Source organism: Oncorhynchus tshawytscha, linkage group LG20 (assembly GCF_018296145.1).
Source record: "Oncorhynchus tshawytscha isolate Ot180627B linkage group LG20, Otsh_v2.0, whole genome shotgun sequence".
In the NCBI taxonomy this organism is placed as follows: Eukaryota; Metazoa; Chordata; class Actinopteri; order Salmoniformes; family Salmonidae; genus Oncorhynchus; species Oncorhynchus tshawytscha.
The window spans coordinates 27,435,765-27,457,572 of NC_056448.1; the positions used below are offsets into that span (position 1 = coordinate 27,435,765).

The 21,808-nt window shown below is 47.1% G+C and overlaps 1 protein-coding gene across 7 annotated transcripts in view; it reads left to right on the forward strand.

Moving 5' to 3' along the window:
- Nucleotides 1-15,816, forward strand: part of pik3r1 (phosphoinositide-3-kinase, regulatory subunit 1 (alpha)) — a 55,028-nt gene extending 39,212 nt beyond the window's left edge. For 4 of the 7 annotated variants that reach the window (XM_042302427.1, XM_042302428.1, XM_042302429.1 and 1 more), the window contains 7 exons: nt 11,919-12,126; nt 12,241-12,421; nt 12,551-12,819; nt 12,941-13,117; nt 13,245-13,319; nt 13,473-13,643; nt 14,105-15,816. In XM_042302427.1, coding sequence (XP_042158361.1) covers nt 11,919-12,126; nt 12,241-12,421; nt 12,551-12,819; nt 12,941-13,117; nt 13,245-13,319; nt 13,473-13,643; nt 14,105-14,294 — 1,271 coding nt within the window. In that variant the 3' untranslated portion in view covers nt 14,295-15,816. Of the gene's footprint in view, nt 1-9,565; nt 9,910-9,961; nt 10,161-11,918; nt 12,127-12,240; nt 12,422-12,550; nt 12,820-12,940; nt 13,118-13,244; nt 13,320-13,472; nt 13,644-14,104 lie in introns of those variants that run through there. The other 3 variants (XM_042302432.1, XM_042302433.1, XM_042302430.1) reach the window with 3 other exon arrangements.
- The last annotated feature ends 5,992 nt before the right edge of the window (nt 15,817-21,808 follow it).

The window sequence follows — 21,808 nt, forward strand, 5'->3', positions numbered from 1 at the left end:
TCTCGCTCTGTCTCTCTCTCTCTCTCGCTCTGCGTGTCTCACTCTCGCTCTGCGTGTCTCTCTCTCGCTCTGCGTGTCTCTCTCTCGCTCTGCGTGTCTCTCTCTCTCGCTCTTTGTGTCTCGCTCGCGCTCTCGGGGTGTCTCTCGCTCGCGCTCTCGGTGTCTCTCTCTCTCGGTGTCTCGCGCTCGCGCTCTCTCTCTCTCGGTGGGTCTCTTTCTCTGGGTTTGTCTCACGCTCGCGCACTCTCTCTCTCTCGGTGTGTCTCACGCTCGCGGTCTCTCTCTCCCTCGGTGTGTCTCACGCTCTCTCTCTCTCTCGGTGTGTCTCACTTGCGCACTCTCTTGGTGTGTCTCACGCAAGCTCTCTCTCTCTGTGTGTCTCACGCAAGCTCTCTCTCTCTCGTGTGTCTCACGCAAGCTCTCTCTCGTGTGTCTCACGCAAGCTCTCTCTCGTGTGTCTCACGCAAGCTCTCTCTCTCGTGTGTCTCACGCTCTCTCTCTCTCTCGGTGTGTCTCACTTGCGCACTCTTTCTCTCTCGTGTGTCTCACGCTCGCTCTCTCTCTTGGTGTGTCTCACGCTCTCTCTCTCTCTTGGTGTGTCTCACGCAAGCTCTCTCTCTCTCGTGTGTCTCACGCTCGCTCTCTCTCTTGGTGTGTCTCACGCTCTCTCTCTCTCTCTGTGTGTCTCACGCTCGCTCTCTCTCTCGGTGTGTCTCACGCTCGCTCTCTCTCTCGGTGTGTCTCACGCTCGCTCTCTCTCTTGGTGTGTCTCACGCAAGCTCTCTCTCTCTGTGTGTCTCACGCTCGCGCTCTCTCTCGGTGTGTCTCACGCTCGCTCTCTCTCTCGGTGTTTCTCACGCGTACTCTCTCTCTCTCTCGGTGTGTCTCACGCTCGCTCTCTCTCTCGGTGTTTCTCACGCGTACTCTCTTGGTGTGTCTCACGCAAGCTCTCTCTCTCTGTGTGTCTCACGCTCGCTCTCTCTCTCGGTGTGTCTCACGCTCGCTCTCTCGTGTGTCTCACGCTCGCTCTCTCTCTTGGTGTGTCTCACGCAAGCTCTCTCTCTCTCGGTGTGTCTCACGCTCGCTCTCTCTCTCGGTGTGTCTCACGCTCGCTCTCTCTCTTGGTGTGTCTCACGCAAGCTCTCTCTCTCTTGTGTGTCTCACGCAAGCTCTCTCTCTCGGTGTGTCTCACGCTCGCTCTCTCTCTCGTGTGTCTCACGCTCGCTCTCTCTCTTGGTGTGTCTCACGCAAGCTCTCTCTCTCGGTATGTCTCACGCTCGCTCTCTCTCTCGGTGTGTCTCACGCTCGCTCTCTCTCTTGGTGTGTCTCACGCAAGCTCTCTCTCTGTGTGTCTCACGCTCGCGCTCTCTCTCGGTGTGTCTCACGCTCGCTCTCTCTCTCGTGTGTCTCACGCAAGCTCTCTCTCTCTGTGTGTCTCACGCTCGCGCTCTCTCTCTCTGTTTCACGCTCGCTCTCTCTCTCTCGGTGTGTCTCACGCTCGCTCGCTCTCTCTCTCGGTGTGTCTCACGCTCGCTCGCTCGCTCTCTCTCTCGGTGTGTCTCACGCTCGCGCTCTCTCTCTCTCTCGGTGTGTCTCACGCTCGCTCTCTCTCTCTCGGTGTGTCTCACGCTCGCTCTCTCTCGGTGTGTCTCACGCTCGCTCTCTCTCTCTGTGTGTCTCACGCTCGCTCGCTCTCTCTCTCGGTGTGTGTCTCGCTCGCTCGCTCTCTCTCTCGGTGTGTCTCACGCTCGCTCTCTCTCTCTCTCTGTGTGTCTCACGCTCGCGCTCTCTCTCTCTGTGTCTCACGCTCGCTCTCTCTCTCGGTGTGTCTCACGCTCGCTCTCTCTCTCTCGGTGTGTCTCACGCTCGCTCTCTCTCTCTCGGTGTGTCTCACGCTCGCTCTCTCTCTCTCGGTGTGTCTCACGCTCGCTCGCTCTCTCTCTCGGTGTGTCTCACGCTCGCTCTCTCTCTCTCGGTGTGTCTCACGCTCGCGCTCTCTCTCTCTGTGTCTCACGCTCTCTCTCTCTCTCGGTGTGTCTCACTTGCGCACTCTCTTGGTGTGTCTCACGCAAGCTCTCTCTCTCTGTGTGTCTCACGCAAGCTCTCTCTCTCTCGTGTGTCTCACGCAAGCTCTCTCTCGTGTGTCTCACGCAAGCTCTCTCTCGTGTGTCTCACGCAAGCTCTCTCTCTCGTGTGTCTCACGCTCTCTCTCTCTCTCGGTGTGTCTCACTTGCGCACTCTTTCTCTCTCGGTGTGTCTCACGCTCGCTCTCTCTCTCGTGTGTCTCACGCTCGCTCTCTCTCTTGGTGTGTCTCACGCAAGCTCTCTCTCTCGGTGTGTCTCACGCTCGCTCTCTCTCTCGGTGTGTCTCACGCTCGCTCTCTCTCTTGGTGTGTCTCACGCAAGCTCTCTCTCTCTGTGTGTCTCACGCTCGCGCTCTCTCGGTGTGTCTCACGCTCGCTCTCTCTCTCGGTGTGTCTCACGCTCGCTCTCTCTCTTGGTGTGTCTCACGCAAGCTCTCTCTCTCTGTGTGTCTCACGCTCGCGCTCTCTCTCGGTGTGTCTCACGCTCGCTCTCTCTCTCGGTGTTTCTCACGCGTACTCTCTCTCTCTCTCGGTGTTTCTCACGCTCACTCTCTCTCTCTCGGTGTTTCTCACGCGTACTCTCTTGGTGTGTCTCACGCAAGCTCTCTCTCTCTCTCTGTGTGTCTCACGCTCGCTCTCTCTCTCGGTGTGTCTCACGCTCGCTCTCTCTCTCGTGTGTCTCACGCTCGCTCTCTCTTGGTGTGTCTCACGCAAGCTCTCTCTCTCTCTCGGTGTGTCTCACGCTCGCTCTCTCTCTCGGTGTGTCTCACGCTCGCTCTCTCTCTCGGTGTGTCTCACGCTCGCTCTCTCTCTTGGTGTGTCTCACGCAAGCTCTCTCTCTCTGTGTGTCTCACGCAAGCTCTCTCTCTCGGTGTGTCTCACGCTCGCTCTCTCTCGTGTGTCTCACGCTCGCTCTCTCTCTTGGTGTGTCTCACGCAAGCTCTCTCTCTCGGTATGTCTCACGCTCGCTCTCTCTCTCGGTGTGTCTCACGCTCGCTCTCTCTCTTGGTGTGTCTCACGCAAGCTCTCTCTCTCTGTGTGTCTCACGCTCGCGCTCTCTCTCGGTGTGTCTCACGCTCGCTCTCTCTCTCGTGTGTCTCACGCAAGCTCTCTCTCTCTGTGTGTCTCACGCTCGCTCTCTCTCTCTCTGTGTTCTCACGCTCGCTCTCTCTCTCTCGGTGTGTCTCACGCTCGCTCGCTCTCTCTCTCGGTGTGTCTCACGCTCGCTCTCTCTCTCTCTCGGTGTGTCTCACGCTCGCTCTCTCTCTCTCTCGGTGTGTCTCACGCTCGCTCTCTCTCTCTCTCTCGTGTGTCTCACGCTCGCTCTCTCTCTCTGTGTGTCTCACGCTCGCTCTCTCTCTCTGGTGTGTCTCTCGCTCGCTCGCTCTCTCTCTCGGTGTGTGTCTCGCTCGCTCGCTCTCTCTCTCGTGTGTCTCACGCTCGCTCTCTCTCTCTCTGTGTGTCTCACGCTCGCGCTCTCTCTCTCTGTGTCTCACGCTCGCTCTCTCTCTCGGTGTGTCTCACGCTCGCTCTCTCTCTCGGTGTCTCACGCTCGCTCGCTCTCTCTCTCTCGGTGTGTCTCACGCTCGCTCTCTCTCTCTCGGTGTGTCTCACGCTCGCTCTCTCTCTCGGTGTGTCTCACGTGTCTCACGCTCTCTCTCTCTCTCTCGGTGTGTCTCACGCTCGCGCTCTCTCTCTGTGTCTCACGCTCGCTCTCTCTCTCGGTGTGTCTCACGCTCGCTCGCTCTCTCTCTCGGTGTGTCTCACGCTCGCTCTCTCTCTCGGTGTGTCTCACTTGCGCACTCTCTCTCTCGGTGTGTCTCACGCTCGCTCTCTCTCTCGGTGTGTCTCACGCTCGCTCTCTCTCTCTCGGTGTGTCTCACGCTCGCTCTCTCTCTGTGTCTCACGCTCGCTCTCTCTCTCTCTGTGTCTCACGCTCGCTCTCTCGCTCTCTGTGTCTCACGCTCGCTCTCTCGCTCTCTGTGTCTCTCGCTCTCTCTCTCGGTGTGTCTCACGCTCGCTGTCTCTCTCTGTGTGTCTCACGCTCGCTCTCTCTCTCTCTGTGTCTCTCTCTCTCTCTCTCGGTGTGTCTCACGCTCGCTCTCTCTCTCGGTGTGTCTCACGCTCGCTCTCTCTCTCAGTGTGTCTCACGCTCGCTCTCTCTCTCTCTCGGTGTGTCTCACGCTCGCTCTCTCTCTCGGTGTGTCTCACGCTCGCTCTCTTTCTCTCGGTGTGTCTCACGCTCGCTCTCTCTCTTGGTGTGTCTCACGCAAGCTCTCTCTCTCTGTGTGTCTCACGCTCGCGCTCTCTCTCGGTGTGTCTCACGCTCGCTCTCTCTCTCGTGTGTCTCACGCAAGCTCTCTCTCTCTGTGTGTCTCACGCTCGCGCTCTCTCTCTGTGTTTCACGCTCGCTCTCTCTCTCTCGGTGTGTCTCACGCTCGCTCGCTCGCTCTCTCTCTCGGTGTGTCTCACGCTCGCTCGCTCGCTCTCTCTCTCGGTGTGTCTCACGCTCGCGCTCTCTCTCTCTCTCGGTGTGTCTCACGCTCGCTCTCTCTCTCTCTCGTGTGTCTCACGCTCGCTCTCTCTCGGTGTGTCTCACGCTCGCTCTCTCTCTCTGTGTGTCTCGCTCGCTCGCTCTCTCTCTCGGTGTGTGTCTCGCTCGCTCGCTCTCTCTCTCGGTGTGTCTCACGCTCGCTCTCTCTCTCTCTGTGTGTCTCACGCTCGCTCTCTCTCTCGGTGTGTCTCACGCTCGCTCTCTCTCTCGGTGTGTCTCACGCTCGCTCTCTCTCTCTCGGTGTGTCTCACGCTCGCTCTCTCTCTCTCGGTGTGTCTCACGCTCGCTCTCTCTCTCTCGGTGTGTCTCACGCTCGCTCTCTCTCTCTCACGCTCGCTCTCTCTCTCTCGGTGTGTCTCACGCTCGCTCTCTCTCTCTCGGTGTGTCTCACGCTCGCTCTCTCTCTCTCGGTGTGTCTCACGCTCGCTCTCTCTCTCTCTGTGTCTCACGCTCGCTCTCTCTCTCGGTGTGTCTCACGCTCGCTCGCTCTCTCTCTCGGTGTGTCTCACGCTCGCTCTCTCTCTCGGTGTGTCTCACTTGCTCACTCTCTCTCTCGGTGTGTCTCACGCTCGCTCTCTCTCTCGGTGTGTCTCACGCTCGCTCTCTCTCTCTCTGTGTCTCTCGGTGTGTCTCACGCTCGCTCTCTCTCTGTGTCTCACGCTCGCTCTCTCTCTCTGTGTGTCTCACGCTCGCTCTCTCTCTCTCTCTGTGTCTCACGCTCGCTCTCTCTCTCTCTGTGTCTCACGCTCGCTCTCGCTCTCTCGCTCTCTGTGTCTCACGCTCGCTCTCTCGCTCTCTGTGTCTCTCGCTCTCTCTCTCGGTGTGTCTCACGCTCGCTGTCTCTCTCTCGGTGTGTCTCACGCTCGCTCTCTCTCTCTCTGTGTCTCTCTCTCTCTCTCGGTGTGTCTCACGCTCGCTCTCTCTCTCTCTCGGTGTGTCTCACGCTCGCTCTCTCTCTCAGTGTGTCTCACGCTCGCTCTCTCTCTCTGTCTCACGGTGTGTCTCACGCTCGCTCTCTCTCTCTCTCTCTCTCTGTGTCTCACGCTCGCTCTCTCTCTCGGTGTGTCTCACGCTCGCTCTCTCTCTCGGTGTGTCTCACGCTAGCTCTCTCTCCGTGTGTTTCCGTGTGTCTCTCCGTGTGTTTCTCTCTCTCTCTCTCTCTCTCTGTGTGTGTCTCTCTGTGTTTTCGTGTTTCTCTCTCTCTCTCTGTGTGTCTCTCCGTGTGTTTCTCTCTCTCTCCGTGTGTCTCTCTGTGTTTTCCTCTCTCTCTCTCTCTGTGTGTCTCTCCGTGTGTTTCTCTCTCTCTCTGTGTGTCTCTCCGTGTGTTTCTCTCTCTCTCTCTGTGTGTCTCTCTGTGTGTTTCTCTCTCTCTCTCTCTGTGTGTCTCTCCGTGTGTTTCTCTCTCTGTGTGTCTCTCCGTGTGTTTCTCTCTCTCTCTCCATGTGTTTCTCTCTCTCTGTGTGTCTCTCCGTGTGTTTCTCTCTCTCTCTCTCTCTCTGTGTGTCTCTCCGTGTGTTTCTCTCTCTCTCTCCATGTGTTTCTCTCTCTCTGTGTGTCTCTCCGTGTGTTTCTCTCTCTCTCTCCATGTGTTTCTCTCTCTCTCTCCATGTGTTTCTCTCTCTCTCTCTCTCTCTGTGTGTCTCCATGTGTTTCTCTCTCTCTCTCCATGTGTTTCTCTCTCTCTCTCCGTGTGTCTCCATGTGTTTCTCTCTCTCTCTCTCTCTCTCTGTGTGTCTCTCCGTGTGTTTCTCTCTCTCTCTCCATGTGTTTCTCTCTCTCTCTCCATGTTTTCTCTCTCTCTCTCCATGTGTTTCTCTCTCTCTCTCCATGTGTCTCCATGTGTTTCTCTCTCTCTCTCTCTCTCTCTCTGTGTCTCTCCGTGTGTTTCTCTCTCCATGTGTTTCTCTCTCTCTGTGTGTCTCTCCGTGTGTTTCTCTCTCTCTGTGTGTCTCTCCGTGTGTTTCTCTCTCTCTCTCCATGTGTTTCTCTCTCTCTCTCCATGTGTTTCTCTCTCTCTCTCCATGTGTCTCCATGTGTTTCTCTCTCTCTCTCTCTCTCTGTGTGTCTCCATGTGTTTCTCTCTCTCTCTCCATGTGTTTCTCTCTCTCTCTCCATGTGTTTCTCTCTCTCTCTCCGTGTGTCTCCATGTGTTTCTCTCTCTCTCTCTCTCTCTGTGTGTCTCTCCGTGTGTTTCTCTCTCTCTCTCCATGTGTTTCTCTCTCTCTCTCCATGTGTTTCTCTCTCTCTCTCCATGTGTTTCTCTCTCTCTCTCATGTGTTTCTCTCTCTCTCTCCATGTGTTTCTCTCTCTCTCTCCATGTGTCTCCATGTGTTTCTCTCTCTCTCTCTCTCTCTCTCTGTGTGTCTCCATGTGTTTCTCTCTCTCTCTCCATGTGTTTCTCTCTCTCTCTCCGTGTGTCTCCATGTGTTTCTCTCTCTCTCTCTCTCTCTGTGTGTCTCTCCGTGTGTTTCTCTCTCTCTCTGTGTGTCTCTCCGTGTGTTTCTCTCTCTCTCTCCGTGTGTTTCTCTCTCTCTCTCCGTGTGTTTCTCTCTCTCTGTGTGTCTCTCCGTGTGTTTCTCTCTCACTCTCTGTGTGTCTCTCCATGTTTTCCTCTCTCTCTCTCCGTGTGTTTCTCTCTCTCTCCGTGTGTTTCTCTCTCTCTCCGTGTGTCTCTCCATGTGTTTCTCTCTCTCTGTGTGTCTCTCCGTGTGTTTCTCTCTCTCTCTGTGTGTTTCTCTCTCTGTGTGTCTCTCCGTGTGTTTTTCTCTCTCTCTCTCTGTGTGTTTCTCTCTCTCTCCGTGTGTTTCTCTCTGTCTCTCCATGTGTTTCTCTCTCTCTCCGTGTGTCTCTCCATGTGTTTCTCTCTCTGTGTGTCTCTCTGTGTGTTTCTCTCTCTCTCTGTGTGTTTCTCTCTCTGTGTGTCTCTCCGTGTGTTTTTCTCTCTCTCTCTCTGTGTGTTTCTCTCTCTCTCTGTGTGTTTCTCTCTCTGTGTGTCTCTCCGTGTGTTTTTCTCTCTCTCTCTCTGTGTTTCTCTCTCTCTCCGTGTGTCTCTCTGTGTTTCTCTCTCTCTCTCTCCGTGTGTCTCTCCGTGTGTTTCTCTCTCTCTCTCCGTGTGTCTCTCCGTGTGTTTCTCTCTCTCTCTCCATGTGTTTCTCTCTCTCTCTGTGTGTCTCTCCGTGTGTTTCTCTCTCTCTCTCCGTGTGTCTCTCCGTGTGTTTCTCTCTCTCTCTCCGTGTGTCTCTCCGTGTGTTTCTCTCTCTCTCCGTGTGTCTCTCCGTGTGTTTCTCTCTCTCTCTCCGTGTGTCTCTCCGTGTGTTTCTCTCTCTCTCTCCATGTGTTTCTCTCTCTCTCTGTGTGTCTCCATGTGTTTCTCTCTCTGTGTGTCTCTCCGTGTGTTTCTCTCTCTCTCTCTCTCTGTGTCTCTCTGTGTGTTTCTCTCTCTCTCTCTCTCTGTTTCTCTCTCTCTCTGTGTGTGTCTATCTCTCTCTCTCTCCCCTGCTGGTCTTTTAGAAGCTGTTGGTTCTTACAGACCCCATATATCACCTTGCTGTCTGTCTGTGTGGTCAGAAAGGCATGCTGATTTATCTAGGGACTACATTCCAGAAATTTCCATTTAGACCAAACTGTTTCAGAGAGGCAATTTTAGTGGCCCCAAATGGAATTTGGTTTACGACCGAGCTCAAGATAAAGAAGCTTATGCATATGTAGCACAAGTTAAGTTGAGTAATGTATTATATCTGTATATAATGTAGGCTATCTTAAGAAATGTTTTTAATATGTACAAAATCATGTGTATGACTTTCATTTAGTGCGTAGCTAGCTATCATTGAAATGAGATCGTGTCCTTAAAAAGATAAAGCCAAGCTCAGCTGTCCTCCTCATCATGCAGATAAGCTTTTTTCAGGTATATTGACTTTCAGTCAATGTGGCCTATTTCATCATTACCAAGCTACCTTTGGAAAGACGTCGTTCCCTCATCCTTTTCGTCCCCATAAGCTGGTCCTGGGATGACAATGACAGCGTTCCACTCCTGGCCCCTAGTTTTAAACCTTTACCCAGAACTGGCGCTATTTTAGTGTCCCTCAGCCGCGCAGAGAAGTCCTGAATTTGCTGAGTGTCACTCCTAGAGGATTACTGGTGTATTTTGGAGCCTCCGGAATGCAGGTGACAGTAGGAGGGAGGCTGTGACCGGTGCACAGGCTTTAGGACGTGTAGTGTAGCTCCTCTGCCTGGCCTGCCTATGCAGTGGTGGAAAATGTACCCAATTGTCATACTTGAGTAAAAGTAAAGATGCCTAATAGAAAATGACTCAACTGAAAGTAACCCAGTAAAATACTACTTGAGTGAAAGTCTAAAAGTATTTGGTTTAAAATATACTTAACTATCAAAAGTAAAGATCTAGATCATTTCAAATTCCTTATATTAAGAAAACCAGACGGCACAATTTTCTTATAAAAAATAGATTTAAAAAATGTACAAAATGTTTACAGATAGCCAGGGGCACACTCCAACACTCAGACATAACTTACAAACAAAGCATTTGTGTTTAGTTAGTCTGCCAGATCAGAGGCAGTAGGGATGACCACGGGTGTTCTCTTGATAAGTGTGAATTTGACTATTTTTCTGTCCTGCTAAGCATTCAAAATGTACAAATGTATGGATTAAAAAGTACATTCTTTTCTTTAGGAATGTAGTGGCGTAAAAGTTGTCCAATATAAATAGTAATGTACAGATGCCCCCAAAAACGACTTAAGTAAAAATACTTTAAAGTAGTACTTAAGTACTTTACACCACTGTGCCTACGTGATGCAGCAGCCAAGCTGGCTTTGTCTTAGTGCCAACAGTGGGCAGGACTAAACCGGTGCACAGCGTGCAGGGAGGTGGGGCGAGCAACCAGCAAGAGAGGGGCAGAGGGGAGGGCTGAGAGTCAGAACAAGCAAGGAAGAGAAAGAGAGAGGCTGCAGGGTTTTTTTTCTCTCACTTTGTGCTACAGCTAAGAGAAGATGTTGCACGGTTTGGTTTGGCAGCAGCTATAGTCAGATCTTTGGAAAGGATGCTGTGTACGGAGGTTGTTATAGGGGTATTTTAGCCTGCGCGTGTTCTAGTCTATATAGGTACTGTGATCTGCACTGCATGGGCTGTGCACATTGAGGGATAGCATCGGCAACAAAAAAAGAAAAAAGGCAAGTGCTTTCAAAATGACGACATCGCTCTCAGGAAATAAAAAATGCAGGAGTGGTCGGTGACAGTCCCCCTGTGTGATTGGCTGTGGTAAGTGATGTAACGCGTTACTGAGCAAGGAAACAGGCAAGCTGCCCTTTATGATGGCTTTTTAAAATGGGTTTCAAGACGCTTGTACAAGAGAACGGGGCACCTTTCCGGGCGTATTACGATATTCTATTATCATTCAAATGTGCAACAAGGCGATCTCTGAAACATGGATGATTTGGAGGACTTGTGTCTGAGATCTGAGTTTGATGCCGATTCCGAACCTTTATTTTACTTAGAGATGGACCTTCCAGGTAGGCGAACTGACTCGCTCAGTGATGTTGGATGTTGCATGACAAGTCTGTCTCTTTGCATGCTGAGACACTGGTTTCAGTATGACCAGGAGATTAGTCTGAGGCTAGCAGCAGCAGTTCACAAGGCAGTGTGATGTGAATTGTCACCTTGGCTGTCAACCCAAAACCTGCTGCTTTCATTTCCATACCCTCTGGTCATCTCCAAGCTTTATCTCTGAGCTCCTCTTTTTGGGATCAGTAGCTTTAGGCACTCCTGCCACCAGTTGGGTGTTGCTGTTATTTGTACTATATGTACTGTTACATATAATATTCCATCTCATGGATATGGCTCGTGTTATAAACATGTGTATTATACACATGACTCGGTGTCTCTCCAAAAGCCTGCGAGGTCCAGGTCAGTAGGCAGGCTGCTAGAGAAACAAAGGGAGTGCAGCAGTACTAGTGGGTTAAAAATAGCCTGCTACCATTTCAGCTCTGCTCCTGCCAACTCCTACCTCCGAGAGAGAGAGAGAGAGAGGCAGCTATAGGGAACCTGAGCCAGGCAGCCGGCCCTCGCAGGTTAATGCCACTTGTGATTAGCCAATCCAGTGCAGAAATTAGGGCTTTTTGATGAGCCCATCTCCACGGAATGATTTTTGAAGGGGTGCTATGCAGGGGCCAGCATCAGAGACAATGGACACCAGAGCTTTGCAGCATGGAATCAGAATGGCAATCTGCATTAGGGAGAATGTTGATGCTGAGAAGAAGCCATTAGAAGAGAAGGGACTGGATGTGCTCAATGCCACGCAAGGATTTTTTTGTTGTCAATGGATCTGTTTATTTTTTTTGTCTCTACAGACCGTTATATTGGTAGATATGTAGTTATAGGACTTACAGGATGATACTCCAATGGTTTAGCGCTGTTTGTATTTCAGCTGCTGGAGCACAGATGTGCTCCATTTAGGTCTGAAATTGTGCAGTGTAATTTATTTTGTATTTTTTGTGGCCGTTCTGCAGAAAGGCAGAGATAATCTGTGCATGGTATAATGGGGTCAACAGATGGGGTTGATTTCCAGTCGTTGTGATTTATGGTCCAAACACGAAGACTGGAGATAGTGATGGGAAGGGGCTTCTTTTTCCAGAATCCATTCTCCCTGACACTCTCACTCAAGTGGAGAGAGTAGTGGGGAGGATGATGGGGGGAGGATACTGCTAACTGCCGCAGACGTGTGATTGGGTCCACGTCTCCTGCTCACGAGGCAAAGATGCGTCCAGTTGAATGTGTATCCCTACAGATTTGTGGGCCAATTTAATTACCTGCAAAGCAAATGGAATAATATTGCATCTCGCAGCTATAGAGTAATAGATATTTCAACACCCACTTCCAGCTCCCCCCAGGAATACGCTGGCTAAGCATTATAGTCTAATGGGCGGCAGGTAGCCTAGTGGTTAGCGCATTGGGCCAGTAACCGAAAAGTCGCTGGATTTGAATACCCGAGCAGACAAGGTGAAAAATCTGTTAATGTGCCTTTGAGCAAGGCACTTAACCCTAATTTGCTCCAGGGGCGCCATACTACTATGGCTGACCCTATAAAGCACCACATACACCTATTCGGTGTATGTGACAATAAAACATATCTATATTTTTTTTCTTTGACTACGCAGGATTTTCTGACATCCTTCCTGATAACTCTATGATCGTTTTTAATGCACTAAGGTTTGAACTGTGTCACTATTTCATGTACTAAGCAGCCACCTCTCCCCTTTTGTCCACTACAGCCCTACCTCCCAAGCCACCAAAATCCACTCCCCCTGCTGTCACTAACAACGGTATGAACAACAACATGGCGCTGCAGGACGCCGAGTGGTACTGGGGAGACATCTCCCGCGAGGAGGTCAATGAGAAGCTGAGGGACACGGCCGACGGTACGTTCTTGGTCCGTGACGCCTCCACCAAGATGCACGGTGACTACACGCTCACGTTGAGGTAAGACTACCCTTCCCCATTCCCTTCCTCTTAAAGACTTCTCACCATTCTTGATAACAAGTGTTTGTTGATATTTTAGTTTTTAATTGGTTTTCTATTGGTTTCCAACTTCAGAAAAGGGGGTAACAATAAGCTGATAAAGATATTCCACCGGGATGGGAAATATGGCTTCTCTGACCCCCTGACCTTCAACTCAGTGGTGGAGCTCATCAACCACTACCGTAACGAGTCCCTGGCCCAGTACAATCCCAAGCTAGACGTGAAGCTGCAGTTTCCCGTCTCCAAACACCAGCAGGTAACCATCAGCATAATCATCAACTTTATTTGTCTAGGACTGTTCATACAATACATCTTAGCTAAAAGGTCTTTGCAAGTTCATCATAAATCTGAAGATTCAATCCATTTATTCTCCTTTCCTCCTCAGGATCAGGTGGTGAAGGAGGACAATATTGATGCTGTGGGGAAGAAGCTCCATGAGTACCATCAGCAGTACCAGGAGAAGAATCGAGAGTATGACCGACTCTACGAGGAGTACACCAGGACGTCCCAGGAAATCCAAATGAAAAGGACAGCGATCGAAGCCTTCAATGAAACCATCAAGATATTCGAGGAGCAGTGCCAAACGCAAGAGCGGTACAGCAAGGAGTACATTGAGAAGTTCAGGAGGGAAGGCAATGACAAGGAGATCCAGAGGTAAGGACTTGGATCTAAACCCCCCCAAAAATTATAAAAAGGTTGAATTTGGACAGTAACGTTTTCTTAACTGATCAATTTCTTCATGTTTCTTAACTATGTGAATTATTGTTTTTCTCAGGATCGTGGGCAACTATGAGAAGCTAAAGTCTCGTATCAGTGAGATCGTGGACAGCAAGCGGCGTCTGGAGGAGGACTTAAAGAAGCAGGCTGCTGACTACAGAGAGATCGACAAACGGATGAACAGCATCAAACCCGACCTCATCCAGCTCCGCAAAACCAGGGATCAGTACCTCACGTAAGTATAACCTCTATCCACCTCCTAGTCTCAAATTCAAATAACTTTGTTCTGGTGAGGGAACATCTTGTAAAGGTCTCCCTACTTCCTGTCACTAATCGGTGTTGTCATGGTTCTTGTGTTCCAGGTGGTTGACCCAGAAGGGAGTCAGGCAGAAGAAGCTCAACGAGTGGCTAGACATCAGAAACGAGAACACAGAAGAGTGAGTATTCTAGACTGGCCTTACATCCTTTTTATGTTCCTGGTGTCTGAAGTTGACAAAGGGGAATCACATTGCACCATTGTTAAATGCGGTACATTCAATATCAAACTTTAATTATCGAACTCACTCTCTCCGTCCATCTGTGTTCTCCAGTCAATACTCTATGGTGGATGACGATGAGGACCTTCCTCACCACGACGAGCGCTCCTGGAAGCTGGGCAACATCAACCGGCTGCAGGCTGAGGCCCTCCTCCGGGGGAAGAGGGACGGAACATTCCTGGTTCGAGACAGCAGCAAGGCAGGGTGCTACGCCTGCAGTGTTGTGTACGTATAAAGACGTTGTACTCATTCTACTACCTCATCCAGAACTGACATTACCTGCTTTGGTTACTGACATCATTTACCTAAGAAGTACTGCAAACACAGTTCACAGACCGTTTAGGTACAGGTGTTATGTGTTCCCTTGAAGGTTGGGACTGTGCTGCTTTACACAGTTTCTGTTTACCTCAACCTGTATTCCAGCTATCTGCTTCTACACTGTTCAGTAATACATCAACGTTCGCACTGCAAACACACATCAGACACTGTAGACTGGTGTAGCATTCAGTGTAGACATTGCAGCTCAACCATGGACTAGTTTAGTGTAGGGTAGAACCTCACTTGACCAAGGGCTTGGTGGTTTGTCGAGTCGTAGAGTCAGGTGTGCCGTAGTGCTGGGCTGTAACAAAAATGTACAACCCTGACCTAACAGGAAAAGACTTGACATTTCTCTCTCTCCTCTCCAGGGTGGAAGGTGAAGTGAAGCACTGTGTCATCAACAAGACGCCCTCAGGGTTTGGCTTCGCTGAGCCTTACAACCTGTACAGCTCACTCAAAGAACTGGTCCTCCACTACCAGCACACGTCACTGGTCCAGCACAATGACTCTCTGAATGTGACACTAGCGCACCCCGTCTATGCACAGCAGAGGCGGTGAGGACCCTACCGTCCATTCAGTCGGACAGATACGTCTACTCAGACTCTGTCCTTAAGGATTTTAAAAGCTAGGATGTGTCTTGCCTACTAACATACATACTTTTTATCCACAAGAGAGGAAAGGACTAAAGACAACCGCAAAACGAAGCCTGAAAACATTTCAGCGACTGTGAGCAGTGGCGAGAGCCTGAATGTAGTCTTGTTACTCTCGTGCTTATTGTGGGAGCACAGAGTCAAGGCGAAACTGCTGAACTCTCTCCCTAAGTGGAGGACATTGGAGGCCTTTTCCTAATGGTGCTTGTTCTTTTCAAAGCTTTACCAGCTGGAATGTCAAAATGCAGATAAAACTCGAGTGCATCATTTTTGTTTTTCTACTGTTCCTCCTCTTTTCCCCATTTGTTTTTACTGTGTGTATGTGTCTGAGAGTGTTTGAGAGTTAGTGTGTGCATCCTTGTGACCAAAACTCACAGTATCTGAAAGGTGTTGGGGATGTCTAACACACCTGTGTGTTTAAGTGTTCAGTGACAGACCGTGGATCAACTGATAAATGTAGCAAAATGGCACTTTTGACAAAGTATAATTGTTTTATTGAAAAAGACTCCTACGGACTTGTTGAATCAAAGGAGCAAAGGAGATGACAAGGTGGCAAGAATTCTGGACTTTTCCCTTGCTAACCAGTGCAGAGACTCAACTGTTCTCTACTGTGGATGAGTGAAAATATGAACGGACTTAAAATGGATATAAGTATGTATATATACAGAGGAGAATGTCAGTACAAAGCGATTGAAAACCTACCATACCAAAAAAGCTCAGTTCCTTTTCGGTTATATCCTAATATGCTATGCAATTCTGTCTCCCTTATTTCTGCAAAGTTGTTTTTATTCTGTTGCAAACCCATAATATAAGCTTGTTTTTATTGCTTGAAAAACTGTATTTTTCCCATGTAAATATCCAAGAGGATATTTTGTGTCAAAATGCCGAGATAAAAACTGCTTCATATTTTTTAAGAAAGTAAATAATAGTAACATACTTTATTACAAATTTTTATCAGCAACTGATAAAATGAGTGTTTTATTAGTACTTTTTTTGCTTCAAACTGATATTCTTCTCAGGCTGAGAGCCTTTTGAGTATTTGACAGCTGCTTCAGTCACAAATATTTCTAACAGAGCCACATGTTCTAGATCTTAGTCGAAAAACAAACAATGGTAGCATCCCATAGCATCCAAAGGGGCAGCCTATTCCTTATAGGATACAGGGACTAGGGTGCCATTTGAGAGGTAGCCTATGACTCTTAAGTATGTGCACTCTTAGCATGGAATAATGGGAATATTTGTTGATTTACTGCAGTCATAATGGTGCATGTTGTACTCAACTTTTCAACCATCTCCATGGAAACAACAGTATAGATTTATTTTGTTATATAACCTTTCCCCTTCACAATGAGATCAAAGCAAATCTGTGTTTTTAAATGACGAAAATTGTTATTAAAAGTATAAATTGGGAGACATTTGATCTTCCCGTATGCTTTGTCCCTATAGTATTTTTTCTGTATCAGAAAATCTTTTGAGTGTTTAAAGGGGTGGATCAACTCATTTAGAATAATGATTGCTTATTATCGTACAACTTTGTCTGCCAATACATAGTGGTTCTGTTACTTGGAGGAAGTACCAACATTTTGCTGCAACCCTCTAGTAAACAGTGTCACTGCTGCAGTTTTAGTTTTCTCACCCCTTTATTCAAAAATTTATATTTCCATGACTGTAAATTAGGATTTTAATCTACTACACTGTAAACATGTATCAATGGAAATTCACAGTGATAGATATTGTATGACCTAACATGACAAAAATAATCTTGATACATTTCTTTTCAACTCCGTTATGTCCCCAGAATGATAAACATAGTAACATTTATGTCGATAAATAGATTTTATTTTATTTATATAATATTATATTCAACTTTAGACTATCAGCTAAAGACTTACTATCCAAGCCCATTCAATAAAATTTAAATGGAGAACACAGCCATGCAATCTCCATAGACAAACATGGGCAGTAGAATGGCCTTACTGAAGAGCTCAGTGACTTTCAACGTGGCACCGTCAGCATGCCACCTTTCCAACAAGTCAGTTAGTCAAATTTCTTCCCTGCTAGAGCTGCCCCAGTCAACTGTAAGTGCTGTTATTGTGAGGTGGAAACGTCTATGAGCAAAAATGCCTCAGCCGCAAAGTGGTAAGCGACACAAGCTCACAGAACGGGACCGCCGAGTTTTGAAGCGCGTACCACGTATAAATCGTCTGCCCTAAATTGCAACACTCACTACCGAGTGCCAAACTGCCTCTGGAAGCAATGTCATCACAATAACTGTTTTTCGGGAGCTTCATGAAATGGGTTTCCTTGGCCGAGCTGCCACACACAAGCCTAAGATCACCATGCGCAATGCCAAGCGTCGGCTGGAGTGGTGTAAAGCTCACCACCATTGGATATTGGAGCAATGGAAATGCGTTTTTTTGAGTGATGAATCACACTTCACCATCTGGCAGTCCGACTGGCTAATCTGGTATTGGTGGATGCCAGGAGAACGCTACCTGCCCCAATGCATAGTACCAACTGTAAAGTTTGGTGGAGGAGGAATAATGGTCTGGGGCTGTTTTTCATGCTTCGGACTAGGCTCCACAGTTCCAATGAATGCAAATTGTAACGCTACAGCATACAAAGACATTCTAGACAATTCTGTGTTTCCAACTTTGTGGCAAAAGTTTGGGGAAGGCCCTTTCCTGTTTCAGCATGACAGTACCCCCATGCACAAATCGAGGTCCCTACAGAAATGGTTAGTTGAGATTGGTCTGGATGAACTTGACTGACCTGCATAGAGCCCTGACCTCAATCCCATTGAACACCTTTGGGTTGAATTGGAACGCCGACTGCGAGCCAGGCCTAATCGCCCATCAGTTTCCGACCTCACAAATGTTCTTGTGGCTGAATGGAAGCAACTCCCCGCAGCAATGTTCCAACAGCTAGTGGAAAGCAGCATGTCCACTGTTAAGCTCTGCAATGTGGATGTTCGTCATTCTGATTGGTCAAGAGTCAATAGCTATTTCAAAATGTAGCATTTTCCTTTTTACACATTTTAAAGGAGTAGTTCACTATTTTACAATTTATGTTAGACGGTTCCTCTCCCTGAAAGTAGTCTATTGGCCATAACAAAAAAATGTAATGGCCAAATTACCTTTTAAGTAACATCAAACCAAATATTGAGCTGATTTGAATTGATTTCAGGTTATTTGGCCTTGTTTAACATGTTTAACATTTAATGTTTAACATGCTCACATGGCCCCATCACTTTCATTGATTGTTAGCTTTTTAATGGGTGTTTATAGAACTGAACCATGGATTACAGTTTCTCATGGCCTACTACTCTTTATAAGATTAATTGTCGTTAACTGTTTTTCTTTTGCTTTACTCACATTGGTTCACTCAAGGCCAATAACTACAGAACCAGTTAAAACAAAGCAAGTTTGGATTCAAGCTACTATGTCACCTCTGGGATAAATACCCATTGTACTATACAATACCTTTTCAAGTTTGTTGTATAATTGTAGTTTGATCTCAGGTGGCCCTGGTCTTGTTTGTCACTTTTGTCCAAAGTGTCATCTCTACGCTCTGTGTTCTTTGAAAAAAACCTGCACCGTTTTGAGGTTTATTTTCTTTTAACCCTCAATGACTATATGACTTCAGTTGACATGGTGACTGTGACAGAAATGTTGAGATTGAGATTTAACAGTGTTCCCCAGTTTTGCTTCAAACCTGTATTAGGCATTGTTAAAATGAAATAAAAGTGTTTAAGAAACTATTTTTGAAGTAAATTGCTCATTTTACCAGAATATTGTGACATCTATGGATCCATACCAGCTGAAAAGTACAACTAGATGACTTCAAAGGAAAAACTACTGAAGGCTCCTTTTCAGTTGCAGAACTCTGTGTACAGTTGGGTGTCTTTTTTTTAGGTTATGCAAATTCCGGGTATGGCATGATGGCACAGCATTGATGTCACCAGTAATAAGAAAACCGAGAGCGTCTGAACGCTTTGTTCCCTCTGAGAACATTCACATTGTGACTGAATTTATAGAGGCGTATGTGGTTTTAGCTATTTTACCACTCATCACTTAATTCTAGAATGGACTTTTACATCCTACATTTCACCAGTTCATTTCTACTTGCAGATACAGGATGTTAATGTATTAAATGAAATGGGTCTTTTTATCAGATTTCACTTGATTTTAGCATTTTACTTTGTCATGCCCAATACCACAGTAAGCACAGTGTTCCTTAACCAAGCTGTGGTTAATTAACTTATTTAATGCCTTGACCAAGTACTGGTTCCATCCACAGCAAAATCTTAAGCAGCAACCCAGTAGGTATTGGCTGCTATCCACCATTGTGTGTAACAAGTTTATCACAGTCTTTTAATAGGTTTTTAAGTGTTACAAAGACATCCAGTTATGTACCAGCAGGCCGTACCAGCAGGCTAGGAGCAATGAGTCTTTGTCCTAGGTTATGTAACATTGCTCCAGCTCAAAAGGCACATAGTTCACTGGAGGTTATGGCCATCCCAGAAAACTTGAGTGATCATCTGCAGAGAGCGGGAGTGTGAGAGAGGGATATCATTTCAGCAATGCAGACCAAAAGTAAATATAGACTGGATTCTTCCCATTGCAGTTCCTTGAATTGCAAACACTAACCACCCTCCTGCCCATCAGTACAGTGTCCTTAGTCTGCATTTAGAACCACCAGGATGGGAAATTCCAAAATGTTCAGTTTTAAAACATGTGAAAATGTCTTTTGTTAGAATTCGATCACCTTCTAGAACTTCCTCTCAACTAAAGTGCCAGAATGCAGATGTAGCTACGAGATGTAGGATATAGATGAGGTTGATCAAGCGTATCCTCTGACAACCACTGTTTACTGTTTGCGTTAGCATGGGGAACGGAAAATGTAAAACCACAGATCACATGACCTTAACCTCTGGACTTGTACTGGAGCTGAGTACAAGCCACACCTCAGCGGACTGCATCTTTCTCACACATACGAATAAATATATAGAGCAAATGTTTCCATAGTCAAATGTAGTGCTTATCTTATAACATGACAGAGGTAACCTAGATTATGGCTGCATTTAGTCACAGCTTGTTTAAGTAGTAAATCATAAACAATTCATAATACTGAAATATTTTAAATAATTTGTATTTTGATTAAGGAATCTTATCAATGTTAGTTATACTCCTAACTCCAAGATACCTCTATGCACAAAGCTATTATGGTATCGAAGTTAAACCGAATGAAACGGCAAAGGGGGAGTGTCCGTTAGCTAAAGGCCTTAACAAGTTCAAGGTAGTTTCCCATCTTGCATTCAAATTGGTGTTCTAAACACATTTGCCTGTATGAACAACTGTAACCCATCGTTCATAATGTTTGTTCCACCATTAGTTTGATCTGCACTAGGTGTATGAAGGCTGGTTAGAGCTGAGGGTGGGGGTCTCCAACCCCGGTCTTGCAGTCGAGATCTGCCAGCGAATCTTACAGTTCACAATGAAACACCTGAATAAGAGTCTCATACAGTAGCCTATATACAGTCATAAATGTAGTGCAGAAAATGACATTGCAACGAAGCAACACTCTCGCCCAGCTGGGCCCTGGGTAATAACGCTGCTTTAGGTGGCTTCTCCTGCCGTTAGATCACAGATGATGACATTAATGGTCTCCTCTGCTCCAACATCTCTGATTAATGTGCTTAATCTGCAGAGACATTTTCAGGACAGAGATTTACAACGGTTAAGCTTATAAATGAGGCCAGCAGAGGTCAGCCGCATTTAATGATTTGTATTATGACGTACATGTTAAAAAGAGAGGAGATGAGGGCCCATGTGAAATGTTTTGAGGTACTTAGTTGTAATGAGATGGGATGCGTATTTATGTGTTCTGACTGTGGTTGGTATGTACTGTTGGCGGATGTGGTACATGCTTTGAGAGAAGGAAGTACACGTGCATGCACACACAGTCATAGTAGGGGACAAAAACTGTTGTAGGCCCATTCCAGTCCAATTCAACAAGGGTGTTTTAATCTCAGTGTTTGGATTTCCATTTTAAAAGTTCTGTCAGATTAACGTCTCAACAGCATGCTCTTCTATCCTGTGATATCCATCTAATGCCAGCCCTGATTTGAATTAGTATTTTGTGAAAACTAAAGCATGTACCTGAGCATACTCATCATGGAAAGAGTCTGCATTTGTTATCATACTCATTCATATGCTAATCATATGCTATGACTGAGCGGCTGGTAGCCTAGTGGTTAGAGTGTTGGACCAGTAACCGAAAGCTTGCTGGATTAAATCCCCGAGCTGACATGGTAAAAAAAAAATATATATATGTCATTCTGCCCATGAACAAGGCAGTTAAACCCACTGTTCCCCGGTAGGCTGTCATTGTAAATAAGAATTTGTTCTTAACTGGCTAGCCTGTTAAATTACAAAAATAAAACAAGGAATGTTTGAGAGTAAGTGAAAAGTTTAATTCCAAAATGCTATATATTCATTTTCAGAAATGTTGGTAAATTAGCTTTTATTGATGTAAGAGATTTTGTGTGTTTTTTTCCCTTATCTAATCATGGCATGGGGTTGTTCAATGACAGACCTGTATTTGTTGAAATTGGTGGTTTCATTTCAGAGACAAATAATGCTATATTATCCACCTCACTCTCAGAGAAATAACTACTACTAGGTTTTACACAGTCAAATCAAATTGTATTGGTCTCATACACATGGTTAGCAGATGTTAATGCGAGCGTAGCAAAATGCTTGTGCTTCTAGTTCCAACAGTGCAGTGCAGTAATAACAGTGCAGTAATAACTAACAATTCCCAACAACTACCTAATACATACAACTCTAAAGGGGTGAATGAGAATATATACATATAGATACAGTGGGGCAAAAAAGTATTTAGTCAGCCACCAATTGTGCAAGTTCTCCCACTTAAAAAGACGAGAGAGGCCTGTAATTTTCATCATAGGTACACTTCAACTATGACAGACAAGCCAAATTTCTTCAGCCTCCTGAAGTTGAAGAAGCGTTGTTGCGCATTCTTCGCCACACTGTCTGTGTGGGTGGACCATTTCAGTTTGTCTGTGATGTGTACGCCCAGGAACTTAAAACCTTACACCTTCTCCACTGCTGACCCCTCGATGTGGATAGGGGGTGCTCCCTCTGCTGTTTCCTGAAGTCCACGATCATCTCCTTAGTTTTGTTGACATTGAGTGAGAGGTTGTTTTCCTGACACCACACTCCGAGTGCCCTCACCTCCTCCCTGTAGGCTGTCTCGTCGTTGTTGGTGATCAAGCCCACTACTGTTGTGTCCTCTGCAAACTTGATGATTGAGTTTTTGGCATGCATAGCCACGCAGTCGTGGGTGAACAGTCGTGGGTGAACAGGGAGTACATAAGAGGGCTGATGATGATGAGCT